We start from the raw sequence: 23,615 nt of genomic DNA, 5'->3' as shown, positions 1-23,615 counted from the left end.
GCGAAACGGGACCGTGTTTCTTTCCAGGGCCAACGCGCAAAATACACATCCACACGCAGTCACACACACACAGCACACGCGGCCCCACGCATTCACACGGCACATGCAATTAGAATTGCGTGCGCAGTCACACAAACAAGCTATCCGCACCAGTCCCCGACAGGCATGGCCTGGAGATTGACGGTGCACGGGGGACGGTGGCCTGGAGCCATGTCTCTGCAAGAGCAGGCACGCAGCAGTAGCCCATCTCGCGCTGGGTCAGCCTCCCGCGGGTTAGACGACGGCCCCTCCCGTCGGCGCTGCTCTCCAGCAACCCCCCTCCCCAACCCAGTGCTGTCATGGTCCAGTCCGTGAAGTCCGCATTCCGGTTCACGGTCTGGTCCATGTTCCTTATTTCAGGTTTTCCAGTTTTCCCCAGTTTCTGTTGAGGCAGCTAATTCTCGTTTGGGCTGGCTTCATAAATAGCTTCAGGATTCAGCCTCTGGCTGCTGCATTGTTCCTGTCCATACCCCCTGTCTGTATCCCTTCTCTGCCCCTTCCTCCTGAAGTCTTGCCCTGCCACTGCAACCTGTGACTGAACCCTTGCCTCGCCTGTAACCTTCGCCTGCACCGCTGTCAATTTCAATCGCCGGAGCAAGATAAGGAACTGTCTATCGTTGTTTTGAACTGTCTCTGTGTCCATGCCTTTGCCAGGTAGGTCTGGCCGTTTGCTGCTACCTAGTGTTGGGATCTGTCTTTGTGTCCTCGCCTTCACTAGGTAGGTCCGGCCGTCTGCCACTGCCCTGTGTTGGGAACCGTCTCATCATATTCTGCATTCTGTGTAATAAGTCCCGGCCCTACATCCTGTTCCCAAGGAGGGGTCCCGGCTCTGTGTTCCATGTTCCTGTCTCTCCCTTGACCAAGACTCTGCGTTCCTGCCTCTCGCTTGACCAAGTCAAGGCTTTGGGGTCTCGTCCAGTTCTAGACATGATCCAAGAACCTTGGCCTGTCCAAGCTTCGGCTTTATGTTCTTGTCCTATCCGTGTGTCTTGCTCAGCCCAGGAGTGCCTTGCCCAGCCTGGTGTTGGGGTTCCCTCGTCCTGCCCAGGAGCCTCATGTCCAGTCCTGTTGCCTCTCCTCGTCCTATAGCCACGTCTTGTCCTCGCCTAGTTCTGGAGTCCGAGCCCGAGTCAAGACCCAGGTTTCGGGTCCTTGTCCAGTGTCTGGCTCGGAGTCCAAGCCCAAGCTCCTAGTTCCAAGTTCCTTGTCCTGGCCCCACTCTCCTAGTCAAGTCCCAGCCCAGGTGCTGTATCCTTGGAAGAGGTGCAGTCGACGTTTCAGGCCAAGACCCTTCGTCAGGACTAACTGAAGGAAGAGTGAGTAAGGGATTTGAAAGTGGGAGGGGGAGGGGGAGGGGGAGATCCAAAATGATAGGAGAAGACAGGAGGGGGAGGGATGGAGCCAAGAGCTGGACAGGTGTTAGGCAAAAGGGGTGCCCTGGCGCCGGGGGCCTGGTCCGTGCAACAACCGAGGCCACGAGGCTGCCCCGCCGGCAGTCTCACCCCTCCTACACTCGCAGGGCTTTGTATTAGTCATGCCTGGCAAGGCCCTGTGCTCGCAGGAATAAAGGGAGAGAGTGACAGAATGCAGAATAAAGTGGGGTAGTGACAGAGAAAGAGCGGTGCAGGCGGACAGGGGTGTCAAGTTTGGGAGGTGGAGCGAGCTTATCAAGCCGTGAGGAACCACCCCTGCCATCGTCACCCGACGTGGCCGATGCGCGGTCCAATTTGACCGTGCTCGTCCGTGGCAAATCTCCCTACAGAAACGGTTTTTGCCATCGTCGCCTTCTGGGCGGTGTCTTCACAGGATGGGTTGGGTGACCCTCACTCCCCCACCACCCCCACCCCCGGCCCGTTATCGATAATCTTCCGAGATGGCCTGCCTGGCGTCCGCGGTCGCGTAACCGGGACCTTGTGATCTGCTCGTGCGACCGTCCGCCCACGGCTTCACGCCATTCGGGTCGGGAAGGTGCCCGGGGGGTGAGCTGCAGGCCAGTGGAGGGGGAAGGAGCGCCCGATGCCTCCTTTCGGGAGGAGCGCCTCTCCGTCCCGCCACCCGGGGAACCATCAGATGGCGGGGTGGGGGTTGCCCCTGAGCCCGGCGGGAGGGAGCCGCTTGCGGGCAGATCTCCATCACTTTGGAGAGGCAGGCGGATGGAGGGGGGCTGGACTCACCTCACCTCAGGGAAGGCAGAAAGGCCTGTGCAACACCGCGGTCCTGCACTGGGTCGACATTTGCCGTGGGCAAAGGGAATCTGCAAAAACCGGCGGCGGCGGAGGGACAAGGCCCAGGGCAGGGGTGGGGGGGTGGGGGGTGGTGCCCGGGTGCCTGCAGACGGGATCAAGGGCCTGAGGGCGGTGCTGAACCGGGAGGCGTGGGCCCTCAGGCCCCTGACGTGCGGCCGGTCCGTTCAGCGTCGCTACCCCGGTGGGGGCAGAAGCTGCGCTCGAGCCTGGTGGTAGCGAGCTCTGGGGCTTTTGTATCTGCTGCCCAATGGTTCTGCTGGGGGGGGAGAGGGAATAACCGGGGTGGGTGTCGGATCTCTGATTATACCCGCTTCTTTACACAAGATTGAGAGAGTACGGAGGAGATTTACTAAAATGTTGCCTGGGTTTCATCACCTAAGCATGCGCTACTGGGCCATGAGAAAACAATACGAGTCAGCTGCACCTTTCCTTCCTGTCACGCACTGTTGAACTTGAGCATGGGGTTGCCAACTGTCCCGTATTTGCCGGGACATCCCGTATATTGGGCTAAATTGGTTTGTCCCATGCGGGACCGCCCTTGTCCCGTATTTCCCCCGCTAAGACTGTTCCTGTGAAACCGTTCGTGCTGAAATGGTGTGAAGCGAAGAGGCAATTATCATTAATTTATATTGGAAAAATTTTTGAGTGTTCCCAGACCAAAAAATAACCTACCAAATCATACCAAATAACACATAAAACTGAAAATAAATAACACTGACATATAGTAAAAGCAGGAATGATATGATAAATACACAGCCTATATAAAGTAGAAATAATGTATGCACAGTATAGTCGGGAAGATGAAGGCAAAACCGATTTGTGGGGGAGAAAAATCGGCACGTATGCGCATGCACACATCACATGCGCACTTCATGCATTGTGCACACAGGTGCCCACTCAAGGCTTCATGGTCATGGTAGTCTTTCCCAGGGTAATATTCCCGGGATTTGACTGCTAATTTTGTCCCTTACTTGGGAGTGAGAAAGTTGGCAACCCCAAGTGTAAAAGACATGTTGAGATGAGTTTAATGCTACCTAAACACCCCCCACCCCGGCCGGCCGGTCCAAAAGAATATTGTCAATATTACACCGGTCTGCGGTGCAAAAAAGGTTGGGGACCCCTGACCTAAGTTACAGAGAAAGGTTGAACAAGTTGGGTCTTTATTCTTTGGAGCGTAGAAGGTTAAGGGGGGACTTGATAGAGGGCTTTAAATTTATGAGGGGGATTGATAGAGTTGACGTGGATAGGCTTTTTCCATTGAGAGTGGGGGAGATTCAAACAAGAGGACATGAGTTGAGAGTTAAGGGGCAAAAGTTTAGGGGTAACATGAGGGGGAACTTCTTTACTCAGAGAGTGGTAGCTGTGTGGAACGAGCTTCCAGCAGAAGTGGCTGAAGCAGGTTCGATGTTGTCGTTTAAAGTTAAATTGGATAGATATATGGACGGGAAAGGAATGGAGGGTTATGGGCTGAGTGCGGGTCGGTGGGACTGGGTGAGAGTAGGAGTTTGGCACGGACTAGAAGGGCCGAGATGGCCTGTTTCCGTGCTGCAATGGTTATATGGAATAGGAGTGGGAGTGGGCCATCTGCTTGGCCATTCAATCAGATGAAGGCAGATCTGGCCGCGGTCTCATCTCCACCGACCTGCCTTCCCCCCCCCACCCCCCCCGTAACCCTTGATCACCCCCCCCTACTCTGCTTTACCGGGGGTCCGGCCCCCGTGACGTGCTGGGACGGGAAGCTCCCTGTGGTCCAAAACTGTAAAACCTGGTGGGAATGCGTGGAAGGAAATGAACCCTCCCACTACTTTCCAATGGCTTTCTCAAACTATATTAAGTTTAAATTTAGAAAGAATTAGAAGTGATATTTTTGACCCTTCGGTTAAATTTGAAGATACCTGGAAACCTTTTGTGCAACATTTTCATATGATGTAATCTGACCTTTCCGAATCTTTTTCTTTCTAACTTAAATTATATGGATAGAGGAGCGGAGCTGATGATATTACTGAACGTGTCTGATACAAGGTATTGGTCTAGCCCTGTTTTGTTCTGTTTTTTTGGGGTTTTTTTTTTCTCTTTTTCTTTTGGGGATTTTTTTTGTTTATACATATATTTTTTCTTTTTATTTCTTTTTTTATGACTAATTTCATTATGAGTTTGGAAGTCAATTATTCCTATGTTACTTAAAATCCTTTTTGTACATGCTAATTAAGATTATTCCAATCTCTTTGTACCAACTTTGTTATTGAGTCTATAATTTTGAAAATTAATAAAAAGATTTAAAAAGAAAAGGGAATTCATGGGGGGGAGAAGAGACGCCACATTCCCTTAACCCACCACCCCTGAGAAAGAGTTGGACGCACCAGTGGGCTTCCTCGGCTGTGGCGCCCAGCACCTCCCCCCCCCCCCCAACTTGGGGCAGATCACGCCAGCCCCGACCCCCCCACCCAGACCCCTGCCCAGAGCGGGCGGAGAGAGCTGCTCACCACCCTGCTCCTGTACAGCTCCTCGATCTCCTCCAGCTCGGCTTTCAGTTGCTGCTGGGAGGCCTCCTCCTGCGCCTGCAGCCTCGCCTCCTCCTCCAGCTCCTCTTCCTCCCTCTCCTCCTACCGGGGAAGAAGGAAAAAAGCTGCTGGTGCTGAAAGGGAACCCCCTCCCTCCGGAGTCCAGCACCGCCACCCCGCGCTGCGTGTGCGTGGGGACCAGGGACTGGCCGGAACCGACGGGGCCCTGGGCAGGCGGGAGTGGAGGGGCTCCTGGAGCTGAGGGGTGACCCAATAGACGTTTATAAAATCATAAGGTGTGTGGGTCATTGCAAACAGGAGGCGATCTGCCGATGCTGGGAATCCAGAGCAACACATGTTGGAGGAACTCAGCAGGCCAAGCAGCGTCTGTGGGAAAGAGTGGTCGACGTTTCGGGCTGAGACCCTTCGTTAGGCTTGCCTGCAGAAGGCAGAGGGTGGTGGTGGAGGGAGTACATTCAGATTGGAGGATTGTGACTGGTGGTGTCCCACAAGGATCTGTTCTGGGACCTCTACTTTTCGTGATTTTTATTAACGACCTGGATGTGGGGGTAGAAGGGTGGGTTGGCAAGTTTGCAGACGACACAAAGGTCGGTGGTGTTGTAGATAGTGTAGAGGATTGTCGAAGATTGCAGAGAGACATTGATAGGATGCAGAAGTGGGCTGAGAAGTGGCAGATGGAGTTCAACCCAGAGAAGTGTGAGGTGGTACACTTTGGAAGGACAAACTCCAAGGCAGAGTACAAAGTAAATGGCAGGATACTTGGTAGTGTGGAGGACCAGAGGGATCTCCGGGTACATGTCCACAGATCCCTGAAAGTTGCCTCACAGGTGGATAGGGTAGTTAAGAAAGCTTATGGGGTGTTAGCCTTCATAAGTCGAGGGATAGAGTTTAAGAGTCGCGATGTAATGATGCAGCTCTATAAAAGTCTGGTTAGGCCACACTTGGAGTACTGTGTCCAGTTCTGGTCGCCTCACTATAGGAAGGATGTGGAAGCATTGGAAAGGGTACAGAGGAGATTTACCAGGATGCTGCCTGGTTTAGAGAGTATGGATTATGATCAGAGATTAAGGCAGCTAGGGCTTTACTCTTTGGAAAGAAGGAGGATGAGAGGAGACATGATAAAGGTGTACAAGATAATAAGAGGAATAGATAGAGTGGATAGCCAGCACCTCTTCCCCAGGGCACCACTGCTCAATACAAGAGGACATGGCTTTAAGGTAAGGGGTGGGAAGTTCAAGGGGAATATTAGAGGAAGGTTTTTTACTCAGAGAGTAGTTGGTGCGTGGAATGCACTGCCTGAGTCAGTGGTGGAGGCAGATACACTAGTGAAGTTTAAGAGACTACTAGACGGGTATATGGAGGAATCTAAGGTGGGGGCTTATATGGGAGGCAGGGTTTGAGGGTCGGCACTACATTGTGGGCGGAAGGGCCTGTACTGTGCTGTACTATTCTATGTTCTATGTTAGGACTGGAGAAAAGAAAAAACTGAGGAGCAGATTTCAAGCAACACATATAAAAGTTGCTGGTGAACGCAGCAGGCCAGGCAGCATCTCTAGGAAGAGGCACAGTCGACGCTTCAGGCCGAGACCCTTCGTCAGGACTAACTGAAGGAAGAGTTAGTAAGAGATTTGCAAGTGGCAGTGGGAGGGGGAGATCTGAAATGATAGGAGAAGACAGGAGGGGGAGGGATGGAGCCAAGAGCTGGACAGGTGATTGGCAAAAGGGATATGAGAGGATCATGGGACAGGAGGTCCAGGGAGAAAGAAAAGGGGGAGGGGGGGAACCCAGAGGATGGGCAAGGGGTATAGTCAGAGGGACAGAGGGAGAAAAAGGAGAGAGAGAGAGAGAATGTGTGTATAAAAATAAATAACGGATGGGGTACGAGGGGGAGGTGGGGCATTAGCGGAAGTTAGAGAAGTCAATGTTCATGCCATCAGGTTGGAGGCTACCCAGACGGAATATAAGGTGTTGTTCCTCAGGTTGGAGGAAATGCGTGAAATGGGAGAGATGCCGTTGATGCTGGAGGAAAGGAAGCCCCTTTCTTTGACCAGGAGGACATCTCCTTCATCCTGGAATGAAAAGCCCCATCCCGAGAGCAGAGACGGAGGAACTGAGAGAAGGGGGTGGCGTTTTTACAAGCGACGGGGTGGTATAGTCCAGTGCTGCTGAGAGGCCCAAGAACTCGACCGTTCACTCTTTTCGGCAAATGCTGCCCGGCCGGCCGAGTTCCTCCAGCGTTCTCTCTCCGTTGCTTTGGATCTCCAGCGTCTGCACGTTTTCTCTCAGCTGTGAGAGTCAGTGGGTTTATTATAGATGTCGGTAAATGAGCCGTCACCAGAGATGGAGACAGCAAGGCCGAGGTGGGGGGGGGGGGGGCGGAGGAAGAGGGAGGGAGGTGTCGGAAATGGACCCGGTGAATTTGAGGGCGGGGAAGGGAAAATGGAGGCAAAGTGAGTGCGGTTGGTCACACTGCTCCAGGTGAGAGGGGAAAGATTTAAAAGGGACTTTTCCCCACTCACAGAGATAGCGTTGGGCATGCAGAACAATCTGCCAGCGGAAGTGGTAAAGGCAGGACTACACAGTGTCCCTCACCGTCGGGAGGGGTGAAGGAGGAGTGAGGGGGAGGGGAGAGGGGAGGGAGTGAGGAGGAGTGAGTGGGTGGAGGAGAGGGGAGGTGTGGAGGGGGTGAGGAGAGGGAAGGTGAGGTGGGGGTGGAGGTGGAGGGGGAGAGGGGAGGTGGAGATGTGGAGGGGGTAAGGAGAGGGGAGTGGAGGTGTGGAGGGGAGACGATAGGGGAGGGGTGGAGGGGGTGGGGTGTGGGAGAGGATAGGGGAGGGGTGGAGGGCGTGAGGGGTGTGGGAGAGGATAGGGGAGGGGTGAGGGGTGTGGGAGAGGATAGGGGAGGGGTGGAGGGGGTGAGGGATGTGGGAGAGGATAGGGGAGGGGTGAGGGGTGTGGGAGAGGATAGGGGAGGGGTGAGGGGTGTGGGAGAGGATAGGGGAGGGGTGGAGGGCGTGAGGGATGTGGGAGAGGATAGGGGAGGGGTGAGGGGTGTGGGAGAGGATAGGGGAGGGGTGGAGGGCGTGAGGGGTGTGGGAGAGGATAGGGGAGGGGTGAGGGGTGTGGGAGAGGATAGGGGAGGGGTGGAGGGGGTGGGGTGTGGGAGAGGATAGGGGAGGGGTGAGGGGTGTGGGAGAGGATAGGGGAGGGGTGGAGGGCGTGAGGGGTGTGGGAGAGGATAGGGGAGGGATGAGGGATGTGGGAGAGGATAGGGGAGGGGTGGAGGGCGTGAGGGATGTGGGAGAGGATAGGGGAGGGGTGAGGGGTGTGGGAGAGGATAGGGGAGGGGTGAGGGGTGTGGGAGAGGATAGGGGAGGGGTGGAGGGCGTGAGGGGTGTGGGAGAGGATAGGGGAGGGGTGAGGGGTGTGGGAGAGGATAGGGGAGGGGTGGAGGGGGTGAGGGATGTGGGAGAGGATAGGGGAGGGGTGAGGGGTGTGGGAGAGGATAGGGGAGGGGTGGAGGGCGTGAGGGGTGTGGGAGAGGATAGGGGAGGGGTGGAGGGCGTGAGGGGTGTGGGAGAGGATAGGGGAGGGGTGGAGGGCGTGAGGGGTGTGGGAGAGGATAGGGGAGGGGTGAGGGGTGTGGGAGAGGATAGGGGAGGGGTGGAGGGGGTGAGGGATGTGGGAGAGGATAGGGGAGGGGTGAGTGGTGTGGGAGAGGATAGGGGAGGGGTGGAGGGCGTGAGGGATGTGGGAGAGGATAGGGGAGGGGTGAGGGGTGTGGGAGAGGATAGGGGAGGGGTGGAGGGCGTGAGGGGTGTGGGAGAGGATAGGGGAGGGATGAGGGATGTGGGAGAGGATAGGGGAGGGGTGGAGGGCGTAAGGGATGTGGGAGAGGATGGGGAGGGGTGAGGGGTGTGGGAGAGGATAGGGGAGGGGTGGAGGGGGTGGGGTGTGGGAGAGGATAGGGGAGGGGTGAGGGGTGTGGGAGAGGATAGGGGAGGGCTGGAGGGCATGAGGGGTGTGGGAGAGGATAGGGGAGGGGTGAGGGGTGTGGGAGAGGATGGGGAGGGGTGAGGGGTGTGGGAGAGGATAGGGGAGGGATGAGGGGTGTGGGAGAAGATAGGGGAGGGGTGGAGGGCGTGAGGGGTGTGGGAGAGGATAGGGGAGGGGTGGAGGGGGTGAGGGGTGTGGGAGAGGATAGGGGAGGGGTGAGTGGTGTGGGAGAGGATAGGGGAGGGGTGGAGGGCGTGAGGGATGTGGGAGAGGATAGGGGAGGGGTGAAGGGTGTGGGAGAGGATAGGGGAGGGGTGGAGGGCGTGAGGGATGTGGGAGAGGATAGGGGAGGGGTGAGGGGTGTGGGAGAGGATAGGGGAGGGGTGGAGGGCGTGAGGGGTGTGGGAGAGGATGGGGAGGGGTGAGGGGTGTGGGAGAGGATAGGGGAGGGGTGGAGGGCGTGAGGGGTGTGGGAGAGGATAGGGGAGGGGTGGAGGGGGTGAGGGATGTGGGAGAGGATAGGGGAGGGGTGAGTGGTGTGGGAGAGGATAGGGGAGGGGTGGAGGGCGTGAGGGATGTGGGAGAGGATAGGGGAGGGGTGAGGGGTGTGGGAGAGGATAGGGGAGGGGTGGAGGGCGTGAGGGGTGTGGGAGAGGATGGGGAGGGGTGAGGGGTGTGGGAGAGGATAGGGGAGGGGTGGAGGGCGTGAGGGGTGTGGGAGAGGATAGGGGAGGGGTGGAGGGGGTGAGGGGTGTGGGAGAGGATAGGGGAGGGGTGGAGGGCGTGAGGGGTGTGGGAGAGGATAGGGGAGGGGTGAGGGGTGTGGGAGAGGATAGGGGAGGGGTGGAGGGGGTGAGGGATGTGGGAGAGGATAGGGGAGGGGTGAGTGGTGTGGGAGAGGATAGGGGAGGGGTGGAGGGCGTGAGGGATGTGGGAGAGGATAGGGGAGGGGTGAGGGGTGTGGGAGAGGATAGGGGAGGGGTGGAGGGCGTGAGGGGTGTGGGAGAGGATAGGGGAGGGATGAGGGATGTGGGAGAGGATAGGGGAGGGGTGGAGGGTGTGAGGGGTGTGGGAGAGGATAGGGGAGGGATGAGGGGTGTGGGAGACGATAGGGGAGGGGTGGAGGGGGTGAGGGATGTGGGAGAGGATAGGGGAGGGGTGGAGGGCGTGAGGGATGTGGGAGAGGATAGGGGAGGGGTGAGGGGTGTGGGAGAGGATAGGGGAGGGGTGGAGGGCGTGAGGGGTGTGGGAGAGGATAGGGGAGGGATGAGGGGTGTGGGAGAGGATAGGAGAGGGGTGGAGGGCGTGAGGGGTGTGGGAGAGGATAGGGGAGGGGTGGAGGGGGTGAGGGGTGTGGGAGAGGATAGGGGAGGGGTGAGGGGTGTGGGAGAGGATAGGGGAGGGGTGGAGGGGGTGAGGGATGTGGGAGAGGATAGGGGAGGGGTGAGGGGTGTGGGAGAGGATAGGGGAGGGGTGGAGGGGGTGAGGGGTGTGGGAGAGGATAGGGGAGGGGTGAGGGGTGTGGGAGAGGATAGGGGAGGGGTGGAGGGGGTGAGGGATGTGGGAGAGGATAGGGGAGGTGTGAGTGGTGTGGGAGAGGATAGGGGAGGGGTGGAGGGCGTGAGGGATGTGGGAGAGGATAGGGGAGGGGTGAGGGGTGTGGGAGAGGATAGGGGAGGGGTGGAGGGCGTGAGGGGTGTGGGAGAGGATAGGGGAGGGGTGAGGGGTGTGGGAGAGGATAGGGGAGGGGTGGAGGGGGTGAGGGATGTGGGAGAGGATAGGGGAGGGGTGAGTGGTGTGGGAGAGGATAGGGGAGGGGTGGAGGGGGTGAGGGATGTGGGAGAGGATAGGGGAGGGGTGAGGGATGTGGGAGAGGATAGGGGAGGGGTGAGGGATGTGGGGGAGGATAGGGGAGGGGTGAGTGGTGTGGGAGAGGATAGGGGAGGGGTGGAGGGCGTGAGGGATGTGGGAGAGGATAGGGGAGGGGTGAGGGGTGTGGGAGAGGATAGGGGAGGGGTGAGGGGTGTGGGAGAGGATAGGGGAGGGGTGGAGGGCGTGAGGGGTGTGGGAGAGGATAGGGGAGGGGTGAGGGGTGTGGGAGAGGATAGGGGAGGGGTGGAGGGCGTGAGGGATGTGGGAGAGGATAGGGGAGGGGTGAGGGGTGTGGGAGAGGATAGGGGAGGGGTGAGGGGTGTGGGAGAGGATAGGGGAGGGGTGGAGGGCGTGAGGGATGTGGGAGAGGATAGGGGAGGGGTGAGGGGTGTGGGAGAGGATAGGGGAGGGGTGAGGGGTGTGGGAGAGGATAGGGGAGGGGTGGAGGGGGTGAGGGGTGTGGGAGAGGATAGGGGAGGGGTGGAGGGCGTGAGGGATGTGGGAGAGGATAGGGGAGGGGTGAGGGGTGTGGGAGAGGATAGGGGAGGGGTGAGTGGTGTGGGAGAGGATAGGGGAGGGGTGGAGGGCGTGAGGGATGTGGGAGAGGATAGGGGAGGGGTGAGGGGTGTGGGAGAGGATAGGGGAGGGGTGAGTGGTGTGGGAGAGGATAGGGGAGGGATGAGGGGTGTGGGAGAAGATAGGGGAGGGGTGGAGGGCGTGAGGGGTGTGGGAGAGGATAGGGGAGGGGTGGAGGGGGTGAGGGATGTGGGAGAGGATAGGGGAGGGGTGAGGGGTGTGGGAGAGGATAGGGGAGGGGTGGAGGGCGTGAGGGGTGTGGGGGAGGATAGGGGAGGGGTGAGTGGTGTGGGAGAGGATAGGGGAGGGGTGAGGGGTGTGGGAGAGGATAGGGGAGGGGTGGAGGGGGTGAGGGATGTGGGAGAGGATAGGGGAGGGGTGAGGAGTGTGGGAGAGGATAGGGGAGGGGTGGAGGGCGTGAGGGGTGTGGGGGAGGATAGGGGAGGGGTGAGGGGTGTGGGAGAGGATAGGGGAGGGGTGGAGGGGGTGAGGGATGTGGGAGAGGATAGGGGAGGGGTGAGTGGTGTGGGAGAGGATAGGGGAGGGGTGAGGGGTGTGGGAGAGGATAGGGGAGGGGTGGAGGGGGTGAGGGATGTGGGAGAGGATAGGGGAGGGGTGAGGGGTGTGGGAGAGGATAGGGGAGGGGTGGAGGGCGTGATTGTAGGTTGGGTTTACAAGACCATGAGACCCAGGAGCAGAATTGGGCAGTTTGGCCCATCGACCATTTCATCGCGGCCGACCCACTTTTCCCCCTCAGCCCCCAAATCTCCTGCCGTCTCCCTGTATCCCCTCACGCCAGGCCCAGTCAAGAATCTCTCGACCTCGGCCTGACAAAAACCCAGCGACCCAGCCTCCACAACCGCCCGAGGCAACGGTTTCCCCAGTTTTGCCACCACCTGGGTGAAGAAATCCCTCCTCGTCTCCGGGGGCCAGCACGGTATCAGGTGGGCCGAAGGGCCTGGGCTGTTTGGTGTTCTAACTGTGCGGGTGCGGGGCCGTGGTCAGTGGAGACAGGATGGTGCCCGGGTGGGGGGGAGAGGGGGGGGGGAGCAAGGTGCCACACACCTACCTGAAGCTCCATGCCCTGGTTCTGCCTGTACTTGTAGAGCCAGTGGGCCAGGTACTCGATGGGATCCAGCGGCCGCCGCTGTGCCAGCTCCGCCAGCCCCTGGGTCAGGCAGGTGCCCAGGACCTCCCGCAGGTACTGGGAGTCCATGACGATCCCACTGGTGTCCTGGTGCAGAGAGAGAGGAGAGTCAGAGAGCACAGGTGAGGGAGGTTTCACTCTCACTCACAAACGTCCTTGAGAGGGGAGGGCAGGGGAGGTTGTGAGGGTGAGGAACCGGCGGGGGGAGGGCTGGCAGTTAGAAGGGGTCGGGGTGAGGGTCCGCTGGGCTCCCGGGGCTGTGGAGAGGTGAGGAGGAGGAGGAGGGTGAGGAGAGGGTGGAGGGTGGAGGGTGAGAGAGGGATGAAGGGAGAGGAGGAGAGGGGTGGAAATGGAAGGGTGGGATGGGGAGAGATGAGGAGAAGGGGTGATGGGGAGGAGGGAGTGATGGAGGAGGGGATTGATGGGAAGGAGGGGGGTGATGGTGAGTGGGGAGGGATGGGTAGGAGAGGGGTGATAGGGAGGGGGGAGGGGAGGAGAGGGTGATGGTGAGTGGGGAGGAGAGGGTCAGGTCATGGGGAGGAGGGGGTTGATGGGAAGGAGGAGGAGGGTAGGAGAGGGTGATGGGGGAGGGGGTTGATGGGAAGGAGAGGGGAGGGGAGGGAGAGGGTCATGGGGAGGAGGGGGTTGATGGGAAGGAGAGGGGAGGGGAGGAGAGGGTCATGGGGAGGAGGGGGGTTGATGGGAAGGAGAGGTTGATTGGGGAGGGGAGGAGGGGGAGGGGGTTGATGGGAAGGAGAGGGTGAGGGTAGGAGAGGGTGATGGGGAGGGGGTTGATGGAAGGGGAGGGGAGGAGAGGGTCATGGGGAGGAGGGGAGTCATGGGGAGGAGGGGATTGATGGGAAGGAGGGTGAGGGTAGGAGAGGGTCATGAGGGAGGAGGGGGTTGATGGGAAGGAGAGGGTCGATGGGGAGTGTAGGAGGAGGAGGAGGGGGTTGATGGGAAGGAGAGGGTGAGGGTAGGAGAGGGTGATGGGGGAGGGGGTTGATGGGAAGGAGGGGGAGGGTAGGAGAGGGTCATGGGAGGAGGGGGATTGATGGGAAGGAGAGGGGAGGGGAGGAGAGGGTCATGGGGAGGAGGGGGTTGATGGGAAGGAGAGGGGAGGGGAGGAGAGGGTCATGGGGAGGAGGGGGTTGATGGGAAGGAGACGGTTGGGAGGGGAGGAGGGGGATGGGGAGGGGTTGATGGGAAGGAGAGGGGTGAGGGAGGAGGGGAGGGGGTGATGGAGAGGGAGGGGGAGAGGGTGATGGGAGGGGTTGATGGGACGGAGAGGGTGAGGGGAGGAGAGGGTCATGAGGAGGAGGGGGTTGATGGGAAGGAGAGGGGAGGGGAGGAGGGGGTTGATGGGAAGGAGAGGGGAGGGGAGGAGAGGGTCATGAGGAGGAGGGGATTGATGGGAAGGAGAGGGGAGGGGAAGGGGAGGAGAGGGTCATGGGGAGGAGGGGGTTGATGGGAAGGAGAGGGGAGGGGAGGAGAGGGTCATGGGGAGGAGGGGATTGATGGGAAGGAGAGGGTGAGGGTAGGAGAGGGTCATGGGGAGGAGGGGGTTGATGGGAAGGAGAGGTCGATTGGGGAGTGTAGGAGGAGGAGGAGGGGGTTGATGGGAAGGAGAGGGTGAGGGTAGGAGAGGGTGATGGGGGAGGGGGTTGATGGGAAGGAGGGAGAGGGTAGGAGAGGGTCATGGGGAGGAGGGGGTTGATGGGTAGGAGAGGTTGATGGGAAGGAGAGGGTGAGGGTAGGAGAGGGTCATGGGGAGGAGGGGGTTGATGGGAAGGAGAGGGTGAGGGTAGGAGAGGGTCATGGGGAGGAGGGGGTTGATGGGTAGGAGAGGTTGATGGGAAGGAGAGGGTCATGGGGAGGAGGGGGTTGATGGGAAGGAGAGGGGAGGGGAGGAGAGGGTCATGGGGAGGAGGGGGTTGATGGGTAGGAGAGGTTGATGGGAAGGGGAGGAGGGGGAGGAGGGGGTTGATGGGAAGGAGAGGGTGAGAGTAGGAGAGGGTGATGGGGAGGAGGGGGTTGATGGGAAGGAGAGGGGAGGGGAGGAGAGGGTCATGGGGAGGAGGGGGTTGATGGGAAGGAGAGGGGAGGGTAGGAGAGGGTCATGGGGAGGAGGGGGTTGATGGGAAGGAGGGTGAGGGTAGGAGAGGGTGATGGGGGAGGGGGTTGATGGGAAGGAGGGAGAGGGGAGGAGAGGGTCATGGGGAGGAGGGGGTTGATGGGAAGGAGAGGGGAGGGTAGGAGAGGGTCATGGGGAGGAGGGGGTTGATGGGAAGGAGGGAGAGGGTAGGAGAGGGTCATGGGGGAGGAGGGGGTTGATGGGAAGGAGAGGGGAGGGTAGGAGAGGGTGATGGGGAGGAGGGGGTTGATGGGAAGGAGGGGGAGGGGAGGAGAGGGTCATGGGGAGGAGGGGGTTGATGGGAAGGAGGGAGAGGGTAGGAGAGGGTGATGGGGAGGAGGGGGTTGATGGGAAGGAGGGGGGAGGGTAGGAGAGGGTGATGGGGAGGGGGTTGATGGGAAGGAGAGGGGAGGGGAGGAGAGGGTCATGGGGAGGAGGGGGTTGATGGGAAGGAGGGTGAGGGTAGGAGAGGGTGATGGGGGAGGGGGTTGATGGGAAGGAGGGAGAGGGGAGGAGAGGGTCATGGGGAGGAGGGGGTTGATGGGAAGGAGGGGGAGGGTAGGAGAGGGTCATGGGAGGAGGGGGTTGATGGGGAGGAGAGGTTGATTGGGGAGGGGAGGAGGGGGAGGCGGTTGATGGGAAGGAGAGGGTGAGGGTAGGAGAGGTTGAGGGGGGAGGGGAGGAGGGGAGAGGGGGAGGAGGAGGGCGTTGATGGGACGGAGAGGGTGAGGGTAGGAGAGGGTGATGGGGAGGAGGGGGTTGATGGGAAGGAGAGGTTGATGGGGGAGGGGAGGAGGAGGAGGAGGGGGTTGATGGGAAGGAGGGGGAGGGGAGGAGAGGGTGATGGGGGAGGAGGGGGTTGATGGGTAGGAGAGGTTGATGGGGGAGGGGAGGGGAGGAGGAGGGGGTTGATGGGAAGGAGAGGGTGAGGGTGAGGGTAGGAGAGGGTGATGGGGGAGGGGATTGATGGGAAGGAGAGGGGAGGGGAGGAGAGGGTCATGGGGAGGAGGGGGTTGATGGGAAGGAGAGGGGAGGGTAGGAGAGGGTGATGGGGAGGGGGTGGTTGAGGGAAGGAGGGGGAGGGGAGGAGAGGGTTGATGGGTAGGAGAGGTTGATGGAGGAGGGGAGGGGAGGAGGAGGGGATTGATGGGAAGGAGAGGGGAGGGGAGGAGAGGGTCATGGGGAGGAGGGGGGTTGATGGGAAGGAGAGGTTGATTGGGGAGGGGAGGAGGGGGAGGGGGTTGATGGGAAGGAGAGGGTGATGGGGAGGGGGTTGATGGGAAGGGGAGGGGAGGAGAGGGTCATGGGGAGGAGGGGGTTGATGGGAAGGAGAGGGGAGGAGAGGAGAGGGTCATGGGGAGGAGGGGATTGATGGGAAGGAGAGGGTGAGGGTAGGAGAGGGTCATGGGGAGGAGGGGGTTGATGGGAAGGAGTCGATTGGGGAGTGTAGGAGGAGGAGGAGGGGGTTGATGGGAAGGAGGGGGAGGGGAGGAGAGGGTCATGGGGAGGAGGGGGTTGATGGGAAGGAGGGTGAGGGTAGGAGAGGGTCATGAGGAGGAGGGGGGTTGATGGGAAGGAGGGAGAGGGTAGGAGAGGGTGATGGGGAGGGGGTTGATGGGAAGGAGGGGGAGGGTAGGAGAGGGTGATGGGGAGGGGGTTGATGGGAAGGAGAGGGGAGGGGAGGAGAGGGTCATGGGGAGGAGGGGGTTGATGGGAAGGAGAGGGGAGGGGAGGAGAGGGTCATGGGGAGGAGGGGGTTGATGGGAAGGAGAGGGGAGGGTAGGAGAGGGTGATGGGGAGGGGGTTGATGGGAAGGAGGGGGAGGGGAGGAGAGGGTTGATGGGTAGGAGAGGTTGATGGAGGAGGGGAGGGGAGGAGGAGGGGATTGATGGGAAGGAGAGGGGAGGGGAGGAGAGGGTCATGGGGAGGAGGGGGTTGATGGGAAGGAGAGGTTGATTGGGGAGGGGAGGAGGGGGAGGGGGTTGATGGGAAGGAGAGGGTGATGGGGAGGGGGTTGATGGGAAGGGGAGGGGAGGAGAGGGTCATGGGGAGGAGGGGGTTGATGGGAAGGAGAGGGGAGGAGAGGAGAGGGTCATGGGGAGGAGGGGATTGATGGGAAGGAGAGGGTGAGGGTAGGAGAGGGTCATGGGGAGGAGGGGGTTGATGGGAAGGAGTCGATTGGGGAGTGTAGGAGGAGGAGGAGGGGGTTGATGGGAAGGAGGGGGAGGGGAGGAGAGGGTCATGGGGAGGAGGGGGTTGATGGGAAGGAGGGAGAGGGTAGGAGAGGGTCATGGGGAGGAGGGGGTTGATGGGAAGGAGAGGGAGGGTAGGAGAGGGTGATGGGGGAGGGGGTTGATGGGAAGGAGAGGGGAGGGGAGGAGAGGGTGATGGGGAGGGGGTTGATGGGAAGGAGGGAGAGGGTAGGAGAGGGTCATGGGGAGGAGGGGGTTGATGGGAAGGAGGGGGAGGGTAGGAGAGGGTCATGGGGAGGAGGGGGTTGATGGGGAGGAGAGGTTGATTGGGGAGGGGAGGAGGGGGAGGCGGTTGATGGGAAGGAGAGGGTGAGGGTAGGAGAGGTTGAGGGGGGAGGGGAGGAGGGGAGAGGGGGAGGAGGAGGGCGTTGATGGGACGGAGAGGGTGAGGGTAGGAGAGGGTGATGGGGAGGAGGGGGTTGATGGGAAGGAGAGGTTGATGGGGGAGGGGAGGAGGAGGAGGAGGGGGTTGATGGGAAGGAGGGGGAGGGGAGGAGAGGGTGATGGGGGAGGAGGGGGGTTGATGGGTAGGAGAGGTTGATGGGGGGAGGGGGAGGGGAGGAGGAGGGGGTTGATGGGAAGGAGAGGGTGAGGGTGAGGGTAGGAGAGGGTGATGGGGGAGGGGATTGATGGGAAGGAGAGGGGAGGGGAGGAGAGGGTCATGGGGAGGAGGGGGTTGATGGGAAGGAGAGGGGAGGGTAGGAGAGGGTGATGGGGAGGGGGTTGATGGGAAGGAGGGGGAGGGGAGGAGAGGGTTGATGGGTAGGAGAGGTTGATGGAGGAGGGGAGGGGAGGAGGAGGGGATTGATGGGAAGGAGAGGGGAGGGGAGGAGAGGGTCATGGGGAGGAGGGGGTTGATGGGAAGGAGAGGGTGATTGGGGAGGGGAGGAGGGGGAGGGGGTTGATGGGAAGGAGAGGGTGATGGGGAGGGGGTTGATGGGAAGGGGAGGGGAGGAGAGGGTCATGGGGAGGAGGGGGTTGATGGGAAGGAGAGGGGAGGAGAGGAGAGGGTCATGGGGAGGAGGGGATTGATGGGAAGGAGAGGGTGAGGGTAGGAGAGGGTCATGGGGAGGAGGGGGTTGATGGGAAGGAGTCGATTGGGGAGTGTAGGAGGAGGAGGAGGGGGTTGATGGGAAGGAGGGGGAGGGGAGGAGAGGGTCATGGGGAGGAGGGGGTTGATGGGAAGGAGGGTGAGGGTAGGAGAGGGTGATGGGGGGAGGGGGTTGATGGGAAGGAGGGTGAGGGTAGGAGAGGGGTCATGGGGAGGATGGGTTGATGGGAAGGAGAGGGGAGGGTAGGAGAGGGTCATGGGGAGGAGGGGGTTGATGGGAAGGAGGGGGAGGGGAGGAGAGGGTGATGGGGGAGGGGGTTGATGGGAAGGAGGGTGAGGGTAGGAGAGGGTCATGGGGAGGATGGGGTTGATGGGAAGGAGGGTGAGGGTAGGAGAGGGTGATGGGGGAGGGGATTGATGGGAAGGAGAGGGGAGGGGAGGAGAGGGTCATGAGGAGGAGGGGGGTTGATGGGAAGGAGAGGGGAGGGTAGGAGAGGGTGATGGGGAGGGGGTTGATGGGAAGGAGGGGGAGGGGAGGAGAGGGTTTATGGGTAGGAGAGGTTGATGGAGGAGGGGAGGGGAGGAGGAGGGGATTGATGGGAAGGAGAGGGGAGGGGAGGAGAGGGTCATGGGGAGGAGGGGGTTGATGGGAAGGAGAGGTTGATTGGGGAGGGGAGGAGGGGGAGGGGGTTGATGGGAAGGAGAGGGTGATGGGGAGGGGGTTGATGGGAAGGGGAGGGGAGGAGAGGGTCATGGGGAGGAGGGGGTTGATGGGAAGGAGAGGGGAGGAGAGGAGAGGGTCATGGGGAGGAGGGGATTGATGGGAAGGAGAGGGTGAGGGTAGGAGAGGGTCATGGGGAGGAGGGGGTTGATGGGAAGGAGTCGATTGGGGAGTGTAGGAGGAGGAGGAGGGGGTTGATGGGAAGGAGGGGGAGGGGAGGAGAGGGTCATGGGGAGGAGGGGGTTGATGGGAAGGAGGGAGAGGGTAGGAGAGGGTCATGGGGAGGAGGGGGTTGATGGGAAGGAGAGGGAGGGTAGGAGAGGGTGATGGGGGAGGGGGTTGATGGGAAGGAGAGGGGAGGGTAGGAGAGGGTCATGGGGAGGAGGGGGTTGATGGGAAGGAGAGGTCGATTGGGGAGTGTAGGAGAAGGAGGAGGGGGTTGATGGAAGGAGGGGGAGGGTAGGAGAGGGTGATGGGGAGGAGGGGGTTGATGGGAAGGAGGGGGAGGGTAGGAGAGGGTGATGGGGGAGGGGGTTGATGGGAAGGAGAGGGGAGGGTAGGAGAGGGTCATGGGGAGGAGGGGGTTGATGGGAAGGAGGGGGAGGGGAGGAGAGGGTGATGGGGAGGAGGGGGTTGATGGGAAGGAGAGGTTGATGGGGGAGGGGAGGGGAGGAGGAGGGGGTTGATGGGAAGGAGGGGGAGGGTAGGAGAGGGTGATGGGGAGGGGGTTGATGGGAAGGAGAGGGGAGGGGAGGAGAGGGTCATGGGGAGGAGGGGGTTGATGGGAAGGAGGGGGAGGGTAGGAGAGGGTGATGAGGAGGGGGTTGATGGGAAGGAGAGGGGAGGGGAGGAGAGGGTCATGGGGAGGAGGGGGTTGATGGGTAGGAGAGGTTGATGGGGAGGGGAGGAGGGGGAGGAGGGGGTTGATGGGAAGGAGAGGGTGAGGGTAGGAGAGGGTGATGGGGGAGGGGGTTGATGGGAAGGAGAGGGGAGGGGAGGAGAGGGTCATGGGGAGGAGGGGGTTGATGGGAAGGAGGGGGAGGGTAGGAGAGGGTCATGGGGAGGAGGGGGTTGATGGGAAGGAGGGTGAGGGTAGGAGAGGGTGATGGGGAGGGGGTTGATGGGAAGGAGGGAGAGGGTAGGAGAGGGTCATGGGGAGGAGGGGGTTGATGGGAAGGAGAGGTTGATGGGGGAGGGGAGGAGGAGGAGGAGGGGGTTGATGGGAAGGAGGGGGAGGGGAGGAGAGGGTCATGGGGAGGAGGGGGTTGATGGGAAGGAGGGGGTGAGGGTAGGAGAGGGTCATGGGGAGGATGGGGTTGATGGGAAGGAGAGGGGAGGGTAGGAGAGGGTGATGGGGAGGGGGTTGATGGGAAGGAGAGGGGAGGGTAGGAGAGGGTCATGGGGAGGAGAGGATTGATGGGAAGGAGGGGGGAGGGTAGGAGAGGGTGATGGGGAGGGGATTGATGGGAAGGAGAGGGGAGGGGAGGAGAGGGTCATGGGGAGGAGGGGGTTGATGGGAAGGAGGGAGAGGGTAGGAGAGGGTCATGGGGAGGAGGGGGTTGATGGGAAGGAGGGTGAGGGTAGGAGAGGGTGATGGGGAGGGGGTTGATGGAAGGAGGGGGAGGGGAGGAGAGGGTCATGAGGAGGAGGGGGTTGATGGGAAGGAGAGGGGAGGGGAGGAGGGGGTTGATGGGAAGGAGGGGGAGGGGAGGAGAGGGTCATGGGGAGGAGGGGGTTGATGGGAAGGAGGGAGAGGGTAGGAGAGGGTCATGGGGAGGATGGGGTTGATGGGAAGGAGGGTGAGGGTAGGAGAGGGTGATGGGGAGGGGGTTGATGGGAAGGAGAGGGGAGGGGAGGAGAGGGTCATGGGGAGGAGGGGGTTGATGGGAAGGAGGGTGAGGGTAGGAGAGGGTCATGGGGAGGAGGGGGTTGATGGGAAGGAGAGGGGAGGGGAGGAGAGGGTGATGGGGAGGGGGTTGATGGGAAGGAGAGGGTGAGGGTAGGAGAGGGTCATGAGGAGGAGGGGGTTGATGGGAAGGGGAGGAGGAGGAGGAGGGGGTTGATGGGAAGGAGGGAGAGGGTAGGAGAGGGTCATGGGGAGGAGGGGGTTGATGGGAAGGAGAGGGTGAGGGTAGGAGAGGGTGATGGGGGAGGGGGTTGATGGGAAGGAGGGGGGTGAGGGTAGGAGAGGGTCATGGGGAGGATGGGGTTGATGGGAAGGAGAGGGGAGGGTAGGAGAGGGTGATGGGGAGGGGGTTGATGGGAAGGAGAGGGGAGGGTAGGAGAGGGTCATGGGAGGATGGGGTTGATGGGAAGGAGAGGGGAGGAGAGGAGAGGGTCATGGGGAGGAGGGGATTGATGGGAAGGAGAGGGGAGGGTAGGAGAGGGTCATGGGGAGGAGAGGATTGATGGGAAGGAGGGGGGGAGGGTAGGAGAGGGTGATGGGGAGGGGATTGATGGGAAGGAGAGGGGAGGGGAGGAGAGGGTCATGGGGAGGAGGGGGGTTGATGGGAAGGAGGGAGAGGGTAGGAGAGGGTCATGGGGAGGAGGGGGGTTGATGGGAAGGAGGGTGAGGGTAGGAGAGGGTCATGGGGAGGGGGTTGATGGGAAGGAGAGGGGAGGGGAGGAGAGGGTCATGGGGAGGAGGGGGTTGATGGGAAGGAGGGTGAGGGTAGGAGAGGGTCATGGGGAGGATGGGGTTGATGGGAAGGAGAGGGGAGGAGAGGAGAGGGTCATGGGGAGGAGGGGATTGATGGGAAGGAGAGGGGAGGGTAGGAGAGGGTCATGGGGAGGAGAGGATTGATGGGAAGGAGGGGGGAGGGTAGGAGAGGGTGATGGGGAGGGGATTGATGGGAAGGAGAGGGGAGGGGAGGAGAGGGTCATGGGGAGGAGGGGGGTTGATGGGAAGGAGGGAGAGGGTAGGAGAGGGTCATGGGGAGGAGGGGGTTGATGGGAAGGAGGGTGAGGGTAGGAGAGGGTGATGGGGAGGGGGTTGATGGGAAGGAGGGGGAGGGGAGGAGAGGGTCATGAGGAGGAGGGGGTTGATGGGAAGGAGAGGGGAGGGGAGGAGGGGGTTGATGGGAAGGAGGGGGAGGGGAGGAGAGGGTCATGGGGAGGAGGGGGTTGATGGGAAGGAGGGAGAGGGTAGGAGAGGGTCATGGGGAGGATGGGGTTGATGGGAAGGAGGGTGAGGGTAGGAGAGGGTGATGGGGAGGGGGTTGATGGGAAGGAGAGGGGAGGGGAGGAGAGGGTCATGGGGAGGAGGGGGTTGATGGGAAGGAGGGTGAGGGTAGGAGAGGGTCATGGGGAGGAGGGGGTTGATGGAAGGAGAGGGGAGGGGAGGAGAGGGTGATGGGGAGGGGGGTTGATGGGAAGGAGAGGGGAGGGTAGGAGAGGGTCATAGGGAGGAGGGGGTTGATGGGAAGGAGAGGGTGAGGGTAGGAGAGGGGGAGGAGGAGGGCGTTGATGGGACGGAGAGGGTGAGGGTAGGAGAGGGTCATGGGGAGGAGGGGGTTGATGGGTAGGAGAGGTTGATGGGAAGGGGAGGAGGGGGAGGAGGGGGTTGATGGGAAGGAGGGGGAGGGGAGGAGAGGGTGATGGGGGAGGAGGGGGTTGATGGGTAGGAGAGGTTGATGGGGGAGGGGAGGGGAGGAGGAGGGGGTTGATGGGAAGGAGAGGGTGAGGGTAGGAGAGGGTCATGGGGAGGGGGTTGATGGGAAGGAGGGGGAGGGTAGGAGAGGGTGATGGGGGAGGAGGGGGTTGATGGGTAGGAGAGGTTGATGGGGGAGGGGAGGAGGAGGGGGTTGTTGGGTAGGAGAGGTTGATGGGGGAGGGGAGGAGGAGGAGGAGGGGGTTGATGGGAAGGAGAGGGTGAGGGTAGGAGAGGGTCATGAGGAGGAGGGGGTTGATGGGAAGGAGGGGGAGGGGAGGAGAGGGTCATGGGGAGGGGGGGTTGATGGGAAGGAGGGGGAGGGGAGGAGAGGGTCATGAGGAGGAGGGGGTTGATGGGAAGGAGGGGGAGGGTAGGAGAGGGTGATGGGGAGGGGGTTGATGGGAAGGAGAGGGGAGGGGAGGAGAGGGTCATAGGGAGGAGGGGGTTGATGGGAAGGAGGGGGGAGGGTAGGAGAGGGTGATGAGGAGGGGGTTGATGGGAAGGAGAGGGGAGGGTAGGAGAGGGTCATGGGGAGGAGGGGGTTGATGGGTAGGAGAGGTTGATGGGGAGGGGAGGAGGGGGAGGAGGGGGTTGATGGGAAGGAGGGGGAGGGGAGGAGAGGGTGATGGGGGAGGAGGGGGTTGATGGGTAGGAGAGGTTGATGGGGGAGGGGAGGGGAGGAGGAGGGGGTTGATGGGAAGAAGGAGAGGGTGAGGGTAGGAGAGGGTCATGGGGAGGGGGTTGATGGGAAGGAGGGGGAGGGTAGGAGAGGGTGATGGGGGAGGAGGGGGTTGATGGGTAGGAGAGGTGATGGGGGAGGGGAGGAGGAAGGGGTTGATGGGAAGGAGAGGATGAGGGTAGGAGAGAGTGATGGGAGGGGGAGGGGAGGGGGAGGGGAGAGGGGGAGGGGAGAGGGGGAGGGGGGAAGGGGAGGGTGAGGGTAGGAGAGGTTGAGGGGGGAGGAGAGGAGGGGGAGGGGAGAGGGGGAGGAGAGGGTGAGGGTAGGAGAGGGTGATGGGGGAGGGGAGGAGAGTGTCATGGGGAGGAGGGGATTGATGGGAAGGAGAGGGTGAGGATGGGAGAGGTTGATGGGGTAGGGGAGGAGGGGGTAGGGGGAGGGGGGAAGGGGAGGGTGAGGGTAGGAGAGGGGGGAGGGGAGAGGGGGAGGGGTGTCGGGAGTCACAACGGGCAAAGACCCGAGGGAACTGCAGAGCGATAGTGTCCCTCACCCGTTCCCTTCTCCTCTCCCCCTCCCCTACCCCACTCCCGCTCCCCTCTCCCCCCTCCCCCCTCCCCCCTCCGCCCTCCCCTACCCCCTCCCCCCCTCCCCTACCCCACTCCCACCGTTCCCCCACCTTCCCTCATTCTCCCTGCCTCCCTCACCCTCTCTCTCCAGCCGATCGCCGG

The 23,615-nt window shown here is 61.3% G+C and overlaps 1 protein-coding gene across 1 annotated transcript; it reads right to left on the bottom strand.

Moving 5' to 3' along the window:
• Window positions 1–2,421: 2,421 nt before the first annotated feature.
• On the bottom strand, window positions 2,422–23,609 carry LOC140193243 (DPY30 domain-containing protein 1-like). The gene is made up of 4 exons (XM_072250635.1): window positions 23,592–23,609; window positions 12,321–12,485; window positions 4,769–4,888; window positions 2,422–2,541 (listed from the first exon to the last, which is right to left on the bottom strand). The coding sequence occupies exons 2-4, from the start codon at window positions 12,465–12,467 to the stop codon at window positions 2,422–2,424; spliced, it is 387 nt and encodes a 128-aa protein (XP_072106736.1). The 5' UTR covers window positions 12,468–12,485; window positions 23,592–23,609.
• Window positions 23,610–23,615: the final 6 nt, after the last annotated feature.

This window comes from Mobula birostris, unplaced genomic scaffold, assembly GCF_030028105.1.
Source record: "Mobula birostris isolate sMobBir1 unplaced genomic scaffold, sMobBir1.hap1 scaffold_4704, whole genome shotgun sequence".
In the NCBI taxonomy this organism is placed as follows: domain Eukaryota; kingdom Metazoa; phylum Chordata; class Chondrichthyes; order Myliobatiformes; family Myliobatidae; genus Mobula; species Mobula birostris.
This window is presented reverse-complemented; position numbering and strand designations above follow the sequence as displayed.

Bases quoted from the DNA above. Each gene is read 5' to 3' on its own strand.
- LOC140193243 (XM_072250635.1), bottom strand. From the start codon at position 12,467: ATGGACTCCCAGTACCTGCGGGAGGTCCTGGGCACCTGCCTGACCCAG. The intron at 4,889-12,320 runs GTAGGTGTGTGG...CTTCCCCGGTAG, and splicing joins ACCAGGGCATGGAGCTTCAG to GAGGAGAGGGAGGAAGAGGA. The intron at 2,542-4,768 runs GTGAGCAGCTCT...CTCCCCCCCCAG, and splicing joins AGCTGTACAGGAGCAGGGTG to CAGAACCATTGGGCAGCAGA.